General features: G+C 43.9%; 1 protein-coding gene across 8 annotated transcripts in view; it reads left to right on the top strand.

Annotated features, from left to right (window-relative positions):
• Window positions 1-13,571, top strand: part of GRB10 (growth factor receptor bound protein 10) — a 450,157-nt gene that overhangs the window by 365,971 nt on the left and 70,615 nt on the right. For all 8 annotated transcript variants that reach the window (XM_070727755.1, XM_070727759.1, XM_070727754.1 and 5 more), the window contains 2 exons: window positions 5,561-5,635; window positions 12,480-12,617. In XM_070727755.1, coding sequence (XP_070583856.1) covers window positions 5,561-5,635; window positions 12,480-12,617 — 213 coding nt within the window. The remainder of the gene's footprint in view (window positions 1-5,560; window positions 5,636-12,479; window positions 12,618-13,571) is intronic.

Raw genomic sequence — 13,571 nt, 5'->3', positions numbered from 1 at the left:
TGCCGGGAGGAGGTTCGTAAGGTGAAAAGTTCGTAAGATGAAACATTGTTTCCCATAGGAATCAATGGAAAAGCGATTAATGCATGCAAGTCCAAAACTCAGAAACCCGGAAGCCGGCCGCCACCACCGAAGGAAGCTTGAGCCTCCCGATCCTCCCCGCCCCTTTGCCATGCATGTCATCCTGGGTGAAGCGCTGTGGGGAGGGAGTCAGGAAGGTCCTCCTTCTCCAACCCCCCAGCTGAAAGCACAAAGGCGGTCTGCCGCAGCCTATTTGAGCCTCCCTTTCCTCCCCGCCACTTCGCCCTGCCTGTCATCCTGGGCGAAGCGTTGGGGGGAGGGAGTCAGGAAGGTCCTCCTGCTCCCCCCAAGCCAAAAACACAAAGGCAGTCTGCCGCTGCCCGCTTGAGCCAGGATGACAGGCAGAGGAAGCAGTGTGAAGCAATAGGAAGCTGAAGCCGCCGGTGGTTTGAGCCTCCCTTTGCCCCACGCTTCTTCGCCCTGCCTGTTGTCCTGGGCAAAGTGCTGGGGGGAGGGAGTCAGGAAGGTCCTCCTGCTCCCCCCCAGCCAAAAATACAAAGATGGTCTGCCGCTGCCCGCTTGAGCCAGGATGACAGGCAGGGCAGAGCAGCGTGGAGCAAAGGGAGGCTGAAACTGCTGGCAGCTTCAGCTTCCCATTGCTCTGCGGGCAGCGGCAGACCGCCTTTGTATTTTTGGCTGGGGGGGAAGCAGGAGGCGCAGGATCGGGCTGGCGGCGGGTGTGGGATGAGACAACGGGTTAGCATCCTGGGTGGGCGGGTGGCGGGTGAGGACGGTGTGGGCGGCTGGGCCCAGCTCCGGCTCCGGTTAGACCTCCGGCAAGGACGAGGCGGGCGGCAGCTGGGCGTGGCGGTGGCGGCGGTGGCGGTGAGGGCGCATCCGACTCAGGGCTGGTGGCACCCGATGCAGCGGGGAACATCTTAGTGGTTCCGGCGTGGGAGGCAGGAGAGGACCGGGCGACCGGAGCAGCAGCACCGCCGGCATCACCGCCACGCCCAGCTCAGCTTCCCTGGCCACCACAGGCACCGCGTGCCGCAATCTTCCGGGCCAGCGAGGCTCAGTGGCGGAAGGCGGCTGCCTGGTGGGGGAGGCTCAGCCGAAAGGGGCTGGAGCCGCAGAGCCGGGCCCGCCTTCCACCCAGAAAGTCCTGCCCCTTCATCCGCGAAGGCTGGCCTTTTTGGCTGGGAGGGAAGGTGAAGCGCCGGCGGCTGTAGCAGCTGCTGCAAGAGGCTTCCCCACCCCTCGCCTGTGGCTGGCAGAAGAGCGCTCTTGCCCGGCGGGAGGCAAAGCACTGGGCAAAGCACTCTTCACATCCCGCCGGGCAAGAGCGCTCTTCTGCCGGCCATGGGCGAGGGGCGGGGAAGCCTCTTGCAGCAGCTGCTACAGCCGCCGGCTTTGCCTTTTTGGCTGGTAGGGGGGGCAGGAGGTCTGGCGCTTCACCTTCCCTCCCAGCCAAAAAGGCAAAGCCGGCGGCTGTAGCTGCTGCTGCAAGAGGCTTCCCCGCCCCTCGCCCGTGGCCAGCGGAAGAGCGCTCTTGCCCGGTGGGAGGTGAAGAGTGCTTTGCCCAGTGCTTTGCCTCCCACCGGGCAAGAGCTCTCTTCTGCCGGCCATAGGCGAGGGGCGGGGAAGCCTCTTGCAGCAGCTGCTACAGCCGCCAGCTTTGCCTTTTTGGCTGGGAGGGGAGGTGAAGCGCCGGACCTCCTGCCTCCCCCCCAGCCAAAAACCCAAATGTCTCCACCGCAGGAGGCTCCCCCACCCCTCGCCCCTGTCCCTCGCCTGTGGCCGGCAGAAGAGCGCTCTTGCCCGGCGGGAGGCAAAGCACTGGGGTGGGAGTTGTCAGGACACCCCCCACCCCAGCGCTTCTCTTCCCATCAGGCAAAAGCGCTCGGGAGGCCACGGGTGAGGGGCGGGGAGGATCGGGAGGCTAAGTCTCCTGCAAACGGGTGCTGTGGTGGGGACCTTTGGGTTTGTGGCTGGGGGGGGGAAGGTGAAGCGCTGGGGTGGGGGGTGTCAGGCCGGACCTCCTGCCTCCCCCCCAGCCAAAAACCCAAAGCGGCCTCCTGAACCCGAACTTTTGCTGAGAAGCCCCGTCGCCCGGCTGTCACCTTTTAAAACAGCTGGGGGGCTTCTCGGCGGCCTCCCGAACGCTGAACCCGGAAGTTCGGGTTTGGCGTTCGGGTTCAGGAGGACGCTGAGAAGCCCCCCGGCTGTTTCAAAAAGCGACAGCTGGGCGGCGGGGCTTCTCGGCGGCGGAGGGTTCGTAAGACGGAAAACGTTCGTAAGAAGAGGCAAAAAATTTCTGAACCCTGGGTTCATATCTCAGGTTATTCGTATGGCGGGGCGTTCGTATCGTGAGGTACCACTGTATTTTATAGTTTTAGTGGGGTCTATCAAATTAGGATATATAATTGTTTCCATTGGGGATAACCATCTCAGAATTTTTATATAGTATTTCTTTTTGGTTCCCTGCCATGTTTCTATCAAAGACCTTCTAATTAAATGCTGATTGAAATCAGTGTGTAGTTTTAAGCCTTCCCTCCAAAGATATGCATGCCATCCCCTTTGAAACCTGTGGCACTGTAAAGTTAATACTCATTTATTGGATAGCTTTATCCATTCTTTTATCCAATTGAGGGAGGCAGCTTTGAAATAAAGTTTCCAGTCTGGGAGCCCTAGGCCGCCTCTGCTCTTACTATCCTGTTAGCTTGATAATTTAATTCTTGGTTTCTTGTTATTCCACATAAATTTTGTAACTGTTCTGTTTAATTCATTGAAAAATTTAATAGCTAATTTAATGGGGACTATTTGGAATAAATATAAAAATTGGGTAGCGTGCTTATTTTTATTACTGCAATCTGGCCTAATAGGGAGAGCTGTAAATGTTTCCATTTCTCAAAGTCCTGTTTTGTTTGTTAGAATAATTTGTTATAACTATCTTTCCTAATTGAAGAACATTTTTTTGTTATCATTAAACCCAAATATTTAATTTTTTAAGTTATTTGTAGGTTCAATATTCTTTCCAATTCTCCTTTTTGCATTGATGTCATATTTTTCATTATCATTTTGGTCTTTTGTTTATTAATTTTTAATCCTGCCAGCTCCCCATATATCTCAATTTCTTTAATTAGTTCTTGTCCTGTCTGGATCGGTTCTTCTAAGAAGAATACCACATCATCTGTATAAGCTTTCAGTTTGTATTCTTCATTTCTTATTTTTGTACTTTTAATTTTGTTATTGTTCTGTATTTTATTTAGTAATGTTTCCAATGTTAATATGAAAGCAGAGGCAACATATGGCATCCCTGGCGTAGTCCTTTGGTTATTGCTAATGGTTGTGTCATCTCTACGTTTATCATAACTCTGGCTGACTGGGATGTGTAGATGTTTTCCATTATTTTTTCAAATTTGTCACCGAATTGTAATTTTTTGATTAATCCTAATAAGTACTGCCAATTAACATTGTCGAACATTTTTTGCGCATCCAGAAACACAAGGGCTATCTGCCTTTCTGGATGAGCATCATAATGTTCTAAAATATCCAAAACGGTCCTTGTATTATTTTTAATTTGTCTTGAGGTTAACAATCCATTTTGGTCCAAATTAATAATTTTATTTAATATTTTTAAAGTCTTTCCACCAATATTGTCACGAAAATTTTATAGTTTGCATTCAACAATGAAATTGACCTGTAATTTTGAATTTGATTTGTCTCAGCACCTACCTTCATGATTGTGGTGATGTATGATTCTCTCCATGTATCAGTGATTTTGGCTTCCAACGTATGTTGTTGTACAATTCCAGTAATAGATTTTTGAATGCGTTGTTTATCTTTTGTAGTATTCTCCCGGAAATCCGTCTGGGCCTGGGGATCTTAAAAATCATAATATTTGCATATAGTTATAGTCCAGGGGGTGGACAAAAAAATGGAAACACTTGACTTTTTGGCATCATAATGTTTGAACATGTTCAAATCAATCACAACTTGACATATTTTAATGCTTTTTAAAATTATGTTATTTGATATTTTTTTAAACTACTTTTTTTTTTACAGAAATTTAAGGAAATTGGTTATAACCTTCTAGAAATGGCAGACCTCTCAGACTTTCAAAGAGGCCAAATTGTTGGTGCTCGAATGGCAGGCGCTAGTGTAAGAGAAAGTGCCCGAATGTATGGCGTTTCAAGAGGTAATGTCTCAAAAGTAATGACTGCTTTTGAAAGAGAAGGGAAAACATCCTCAGCCAGACACAGGTCTGGTCGAAAGTTGAAGTTGTCTGAGAGATACAGTCGGGCTCTAAAGCGAATTGTTAGAGCGGATCGCAAGACTACAGCTCCTAAAAACAGTGCAGAGCTCAATAGACAGGTACAGAACCCAGTTTCCACAAAAACTGTTTCAAGGGAGCTTCACAAATGTGGATTCCATGGAAGAGCTGCAATTAGAAAACCTCTGCTCTCAAAGACAAATGTTTCAAAGCGTTTAGAATGGTGTAGAAACCAGCAGAAATGGTCCCTCAAGCAGTAACAAAATGTGATTTTCTCTGATGAATCATCGTTTACCCTTTTTCTGACTTCCGGCCAGGTTTACATTTGGAGACATCCAAAACAATAATTTCATCCAGACTGCCTTCTCGCAACCGTCAAACATGGCGGGGGTTCAGTGATGATCTGGGGTGCTATTTCTTGGAAATCCACCAGGCCAATGATTTCCCTTCATGGAAGAATTAACAGCCATCACTATTTAGGAATTTTGGCTGACCAAATTCATCCTATGGTTCAAGAACTGTTTCCAGAGGGGGATGCCATCTTTCAAGATGATAATGCACCAATCCATAGAGCAAGAATTGTTAAAGAATGGCACAAGGAACATTCTAATGAAGTTCAGCATCTCATCTGGCCACCACAATCACCAGACCTCAACATTATTGAGCATTTATGATCGATTTTAGAGATTCAAGTAAGAAGCCAATTTCCACCACCATTGTCTCTAAAAGGACTGGAGGGTGCTTTAACTGAAGAATGGGCTAAAATTCCTTTGGAAACAATTCACAATTTGTATGAATCAATACCTCAGAGAATTAAGGCTGTATTTGCCACAAAAGGTGGACCAATACCATATTAAAATATATTTTGATGATTTTTCAAGGTGTTTCCATTTATTTGTCCATCGCCTGTATCTCTTGTAGATCCTCTTGTGGTATTAATAGTGCTACTCTATTAGTGTAACTCTAATGTTTAATTTCAAAACAATCTCTGCAGGAGATGGGTTACATAGGTACTCAAGATAAAGCTTGTTCAACTAGACAGCTTTTATTTTTTTAGAAAGATCTGTGCACATTGAAGAGACATCCAAAATAGCTTTTTTGAGTGCTTATTAGAACATAGTGGCAAAGTATATATATTAAACAATAAAAACACCTCAGCAAAAGTGTATTCAGATTTTTAATACATAGAATTATGTGCTAAATTAGTTAGATGTATGTTAAGAGCAAGTTATTACCAACATATATTTCTGTTTCTCTCCACTTCAGAATTTTTTTCCAGAACAAATGATTGCTTGGTGTCAGCAATCAAATGGTTGTATTCCACAATCACAACTTTTACAGGTAAGCCTTTAAAGCAGTGTTTCTCAAATAGTGGGCCAGGCCCCCTTGGGGAGGCATGGAGCGATGCCAGGGGGGGTGTCATATGACCCTGGGAATGTGCTTTTTTTTGCCACAGGGAGTAGGATTTTTTGCAACGAACAATAGCACACAGCACAGAGCAGGAGATATAAAGTGCAGATAACAAACCCTTAAGAGACACCAAGGGAAAAATATTTAACAGGGATAAAAAGATTAGATTAGATTAGATTAGATTAGATTTATTGGATTTATATGCTGCCCCTCTCCGTAGACTCGGGGCGGCTCACAACAATGGTAAAAAACAATACATAGTAACAAATCTAATATTTAGCAATCTAAATTACAGTTTTAGGTTAAAAAATCCAAAAGAAACCCCAATATATAAAAAACAAACACACAGTCGAATCATGCACAGAAACTACATGGGCAAGGGGAGATGTTTCAACTTCCCCATGCCTGATGTAGTGCTTGGCTTCACTGTGACTATGGTGGGAGAAGAGGAAAGACCAGTACGTTTACTGGGTCTAAAAATGTTGGCAGGGGACAGCATGAAGACAAATAAATTAAGGCATCACTTAAACCCATTATACCCTAGTCACACATTTGTTTGTTTGTTAGATTTATAGACCGCCCTTCTCCAAGTGGACTCAGGGTGGCTTATAAGGATAAAAAATCACAATAATAAAATGCAATGATAAAATACAATATAAAATTCCAACAAAACAACGCATCTGGCAGAAGCAGAGTATTACGCTCAACAGACCCAAGCCTGTTGACAAGAGTCATGTTTTAAGGGCCTTTTAAAAGGCCATGAGGGTGGCAGCCATATGAATCTCTGGGGGAAGTTGGTTCTATAGAACTAGAGTAGCCACAGAGAAGGGCCTTCCCCACAGTCCCGCCAGGTGACATTGCTTGGCTGATGGGACCTGGAGGAGGCTGATTCTGTGGGTTCTTATCAGCCGCTGGGATGTATGAGGCAGAAGACAGCAGAAGACACTGATAAGCCACTTGAGTTTTTTTAGTGAAAACATGCCGAATATTGCAAACAATTGTCCCAATGGAGAGTTTGGGGGGGGCACAAAATGTTTACTTCTTCCTAGAAAGGTCGCAACACAAAATAATTGAGAAGCACTGCTTTAAGAAAATGCAGTTGCCTTCCACGTTGAGCAAAAGAGATAATAAATACATTAATAAGTACATAACAGAATAGATTGGACAAAAGAAAGAATATGTTAAGACTAGACAAGCACTGAACTAGCATAGTGTTGAGTTTAAATTATTATAGTACAACCTTTTAAATACCTTTTTGTATTTCGATTTAAAATATTTTGTGGCTTTTCAATATATAATATGTGGCCAAATATTATTTTCCTTACACAAGATACAAGGAAAAACAGACTTTAATTTGATTCTTTTAAACATTTGCAAAATGTTTAAATATCTCTGGGACCGTCTTCTGCCACACGAATCCTAGCGACCAGTTAGGTCCCACAGAGTTGGCCTTCTCTGGGTCCTGTCGACTAAACAATGTCATTTGGTGGGACCCAGGGGAAGAGTCTTCTCTGTGGCGGCCTTGACCCTCTGGAACCAACTCCCCCCAGATATCAGAGTTTCCCCCACCCCCCTTGCCTTTCGTAAGCTTCTTAAAACCCATCTCTGTCGTCAGGCATGGGGGATATTCCCTTCCCCCTAGGCTTATAAAATTTATGCATGGTATGTCTGTATGTAGGATTGGTTCTTTAAATTGGGGTTTTTAAAATTACTTTTAATACTAGATTTGTTTACATTGTCTTTTTACTGTTGTTAGCCCCCCCCCCTCCGAGTCTGCGGAGAGGGGTGGCATACAAATCTAATAAATAAATAAAATAAATAAAAATAGTAATTATTAATTATGGCTAAATGGAATTGACATATCTTTTGACATTCAGAATGAAAAGTAAACTAAAAAGAAAGATGAATTAGTGATAACACCCCCCCACCCCCAACAAAAGTATCTTATATGCAGTGTGGTCATATTACATTCTGATCTGTTTTTATGCACTCTCTATTTTTTTCTTTCAAACAATTCTATGTCAGAGTTCTACAATTCAGATATATTCATTTATTTTCTAAGTTCAGGAGAAACACCTCCCCCCCCCTCCAGCTCTTTGCTGTTCTAGTGAGGGAAAGATTTATCACTGATAGTATTACCAGTTTACCTGGGGTATGTCCGACTACTGAAGGTTCTGGTTTAACTGTAGTCTTCAAGAAGGCCCCTTCCATGCACCCAGTTCAGATCACATGACACTATATAGCTGTTAACTAGGTATTGTTATGAACCTGCATTTGTTCCAGTTATAAATTCTAAATTGTCTTTAAAAGCAACCTCGCCTAAAACAAATTACATAAATCTAACTGTGAATTAATATTTGCAGGAGTAATGGTTAGCTAGAAACTAGGGCAATTTGGTACATCAGTGAATCAGTTGAAAGCTTTCCTGGCAATGAACCTTTTTCTTCAGAAACAGTGCCATCTCTTTAAAAGTAAAGTTGTTTAAACTCTAATATCGATTGAAACAAAATAGTAAAATAATTTTTTGTAAAAAATTGCCTTTAATTGTGAGATACAATAATACCTCATCTTGGTTCCGGGATGAGGTTCATAAGATGAAAAATTCGTAAGATGAAACAATGTTTCCCATAGGAATCAATGGAAAAGCGAATAATGTGATCAAGCCCAAAATTCACCCCTTTTGCCCATTACTGCCGGCATTCGGGGGATGGCGGGTGGGTGGGTATGTGGACGTGACATTCCCAGTGCTGTTGCTGCTTCTCAAAGGGAAACTGCCACTGCCACTGTCCTCTTGTCCTGGCCAGAGGGATGGAATCCGCCGAGACATGGCAGCCCCACTCTTTGGGAGGGTGGGGCTAGAGCAGAGGGGCAGCTGCGAAGGGGCTGGCTCAGCGAAAGCGCTCTCAGTGAAGGGGCTGTGAGAGGGTTTTCTCCGAGTGCTTTGGGAATGCCTGCCCCGCCCCTCTTGCAGCCCCTTCGCTTGCAGTCCTTTCGTCCAGGGCTATCAGCGAAGGGGCTGCAGGAGAGGTAGGGCAGGCATTCCCAAAGTGCTTGGAGAAAGCACTCTTGCAGCCGCTTCGCTGGGAGCGCTTTCACCGAGTGCTTCGGTAACGCCTGCCCCGTCCCTCCTGCAGCCACTTCTCTGACAGCAAAGAGACTGTGAGAGCGCTTTCTCCAAGTGCTTTGGGGATGCCTGCCCTGTCTCTCCTGCAGAACATAAGGAAATGGCAGGGGTCATACTTATTCCTTACGTTCCAGGACCCCCACCCCCACCATTTATTCTTCCAACCACCCTTATTCCTTATATTCCAGGACCCCCTGCCATTTATTCCTCCAGCCACCCTTATTCTTTACGTTCCAGGACCCCCTGCCATTTATTCCTCTAGCCACCCTTATTCTTTACGTTCCAGGACCCCCTGCCATTTATTCCTCCAGCCACCCTTATTCTTTACATTCCAGGACCCCCTGCCATTTATTCCTCTAGCCACACTTATTCCTTATGTTCCAGGACCCCCTGCCATTTATTCCTCTAGCCACCCTTATTCTTTACGTTCCAGGACCCCCTGCCATTTATTCCTCCAGCCACCCTTATTCTTTACATTCCAGGACCCCCTGCCATTTATTCCTCCAGCCACACTTATTCCTTATGTTCCAGGACCCCCTGCCATTTATTCCTCTAACCACCCTTATTCTTTACGTTCCAGGACCCCCTGCCATTTATTCATCTAGCCATCCTTATTCTTACATTCCAGGACCCCCTGCCATTTATTCCTCCAGCCACACTTATTCCTTATGTTCCAGGACCCCCTGCCATTTATTCCTCTAGCCACCCTTATTCTTTACATTCCAGGACCCCTTGCCATTTATTCCTCTAGCCACCCTTATTCTTTACGTTCCAGGATCCCCTGCCATTTATTCATCTAGCCACCCTTATTCTTACATTCCAGGACCCCCTGCCATTTATTCCTCCAGCCACACTTATTCCTTATGTTCCAGGACCCCCTGCCATTTATTCCTCCAGCCACCCTTATTCTTTACGTTCCAGGATCCCCTGCCATTTATTCCTCTAGCCATCCTTATTCTTTATATTCCAGGACCCCCTGCCATTTATTCCTCCAGCCACCCTTATTCTTTACATTCCAGGACCCCCTGCCATTTATTCCTCTAGCCACCCTTATTCTTTACGTTCCAGGACCCCCTGCCATTTATTCCTCCAGCCACCCTTATTCTTTACGTTCCAGGATCCCCTGCCATTTATTCCTCTAGCCACCCTTATTCTTTACGTTCCAGGATCCCCTGCCATTTATTCATCTAGCCACCCTTATTCTTTACATTCCAGGACCCCTGCCATTTATTCCTCTAGCCACCCTTATTCTTTACATTCCAGGACCCCCTGCCATTTATTCCTCCAGCCACACTTATTCTTTACATTCCAGGACCCCTTGCCATTTATTCCTCTAGCCACCCTTATTCTTTACATTCCAGGATCCCCTGCCATTTATTCATCTAGCCATCCTTATTCTTTACATTCCAGGATCCCCTGCCATTTATTCATCTAGCCATCCTTATTCTTACATTCCAGGACCCCCTGCCATTTATTCCTCCAGCCACACTTATTCTTTACATTCCAGGACCCCTTGCCATTTATTCATCTAGCCATCCTTATTCTTACATTCCAGGACCCCTTGCCATTTATTCCTCTAGCCACGCTTATTCTTTACGTTCCAGGCCCCCCGCTGTCATTTCTTCCTCAACCCGCCCCCTTTTGCTGCCCCTAGCCACCCTCTGTTTGCCTCGCTTCTAAAGGTTTGGATTTTCCTAATGGCTTGCACGCATTATTCACTTTTACATTGATTCCTATGGGAAACATTGTTTCATCTTACGAACTTTTCTTCTTACGAACCTGGTCACGGAACGAATTAAGTTCGTAAGACGAAGTACTACTGTATTATGAAAAAGCTAAATGTTTAAAAGTCAAACATACAGAAACTTACTACAACATCCTACATATTCACCAGCCAGAGGCTAGGGTCTAGTGACCCCAAGCCTGGTGGTATAAATACGTTTTCAAATTCTTATGAAAGGCAAGGAGGGTGAGGGCAGTGCAAATCTCTGAGGGGAGTTGATTCCAGAGGGCTGGGGCCCCCACAGAGAAGGCTCTTCCCCTTGGACCCGCCCAGTGACATTGTCTAGTTGACAGGACCTGGAGAAGGCCAACTCTGTGGGACCTAACTGGACGCTGGGATTCATGCGGCAGAAGGCAGTCCCGCAAGTAATCTGGTCCTATGCCATGTAGGGTTTTATAGGTCATAACCAACACTTTGAATCAGGTCCAGAAACCAATTGGCAGCTAGTGAAGTCTGCGGAGTGCTGGAGAAACATGAGCATACCTTGGCAGGCCCATGACTGCTCATGCAGCTGCATTCTGCACAATTTGTAGTTTCCTAACACTTTTCAAAGGTAGCCCCATGTAAAGAGCATTGCAGTAGTCAAATATCAAGGTGATAAAAGCATGAGCGACTGTGAGCAGAGACACCCTGTCCAAGTAGGGCCGCAACTGGTGCACCAGGTGTACCTGGGCAAACGCTCCCCTTGCCACAGCCAAAAGATGATGGTCTAAAGTCAGCTGTGGATCAAGGAGGATGCCCAAGTTGCGGACCTTCTCTGAGGGGGTCAGAAGCTCCCTCCCCCCAGGGTGATGGATGGACAGATGGAGGTGTCCTTGGGAGGCAAAACCTACAGCCACTCCATCTTGTCAAGATTTAGCGTCAATCTGTTAGCACCCATCCAGGCCCTAACAGCCTCCAGACACCAGCACATCACTTCTATTGTTTCATTGATTGGACACGGGATGGAGATGTATAACATCAGCATACTGCTGACAACTCACCCCGTACCCACGGATGATCTCGCCCAGGGATTTCATGTAGATATTAAACAGCAGGGGGGAGAGGAATGACCCCTGAGGACCTCCACAAGGGAGAGACCTAGGAGCCAACCTCTGACCCTCCACTAACACCAACTGTGACCGACTGGAGAGGTAGGAGAACCACTGTAAAATGGTGCCTCCCACTCCCAGCCCCTCCAGTCGGCGCAGAAGGATACCATGGACACACAATCATTCATCCTTAAAATTTAATTTTTTTTACCCCTAATAATGAAGTTAAAACCTCTCATAAATTAATTAATTACAATTACTGTTCCCTAAAAATAGTATCAAAAATGAGTTTAAGAAACAAGGCTCTCAGATAATCAAACAGTGCTATAAAAGATATAACAAATTCATAATGCCACTAAAATATTAAAAATATATTAAATATATTAAGTGCATCTCTTGTCAACATGTTTGTTGCTTTGTTTTTAAAACAAAATGTTAGTATGATCAACATAGATTATATAGATTTGCTCATTGTAGAATAACAACTTGCTACTATTGTCTTCATTCTAGGAAGTTATGTCATTGACCATTTCTGAAATGGTACTATGCCCTTATATTTACATCCAAAGTGATTTCTGATTAGAATATGGCAATTTTATTATCAGTAGATTTTAGAATTATTTATTATATGATAATATTTATCTGGGGAAATAAATTAAAAAAATATTTTCTCTGTTGAAGTGTCTGGCTGTCATGTTAAGGTGGCATAATTTTTTAAAAAAATTCAGCATGAATATTTGCACTCTAACAATAACCAGTTAATAAGTATTGGTTTACTATTACATGCACCTATTTCTTTGTAATGTAGAATTCAACATTTCCATTTATCTTCAACAGAAATTTTTAAATTCAAATAGTTGTCCAGAAATTCAGGGGTTTTTACATGTGAAAGAAATGGGAAGAAAATCATGGAAGAAGCTGTATGGTTGTCTGAGGAAATCTGGACTTTATTGCTCTACAAAAGGGTCTTCAAAGGTACTTGCTAGTTAGTCTAGTTTAATAAAGAAAATCAGTAGACTTTGAAGGCACTAATATCATTGTCAGTAATACGTTGGAGTGTAAAATTCTGTGCTCTGGATTTTATTGTAAGCTTAGTTTTGGTGCATGATTTAATGCCAGTAAGGATTTAGATTAAATCTTTCTCAAGAGTTGTGATCTTTATAATTACAGTGTTTAGTACCATCATTGAATTATAACCTCACATGAAAACCCTATGAGAGATCATATGTATTGTCTTCCTCTTTGCACAAGAAAATAGCAGTGTCTCTTTTCTGAGCATTCTCAGTTGGAAATTTAAAAAAAAAATCTTCACAAGATGAATGTCCAGATGACCAATTCCAAATATTTAAAAGCTTCATGTATTGTATAGGATTTCAATCAGATATTATATACACCATTTTAGATGCTAGGCAATGTGCAGTATATTTGTCTTTCCATTTGTGTAGTCAAAATCATTTCACTGCTCAGTGGGAGGTAACAATTGAGGGGTCTCCCCAGTGTAGCTGAAACAAACATCACCATGTTGTGATATAGTGGCACAGAGAGAAATTTATTTATCAGTTTGGATAAATAAAATCTAAATTTGTCTGACTGGCTAAATATAATGTTAAAATAGAAGGAAACATTAACAATATTACTGTTTAACCCTTGACCATTAGAGTGAGACAAATTAAACATCGAAGATATCATAAAGATATATTGATATAAAACTGCTGGATTAAAAATAGATGATGTTGATCATTTGTAATGGTTTTCTCCATAATTTATTCCTGGGAATGAGTTCAAAGTTCTACAATGAAATCTCCAAGGATACATTTATCTTGTGTAAGATTATTCATTTATTCTTCCTGGTATTCTGTTAAGATTATTTCCTGCTTAATTCAAATTTGTCAGTTTTTGAAATAAGTATTTTATCAGGTAATGGCTATC

Source organism: Erythrolamprus reginae, chromosome Z (genome assembly GCF_031021105.1).
Source record: "Erythrolamprus reginae isolate rEryReg1 chromosome Z, rEryReg1.hap1, whole genome shotgun sequence".
Classification (NCBI taxonomy): domain Eukaryota; kingdom Metazoa; phylum Chordata; class Lepidosauria; order Squamata; family Dipsadidae; genus Erythrolamprus; species Erythrolamprus reginae.
This window is presented reverse-complemented; position numbering and strand designations above follow the sequence as displayed.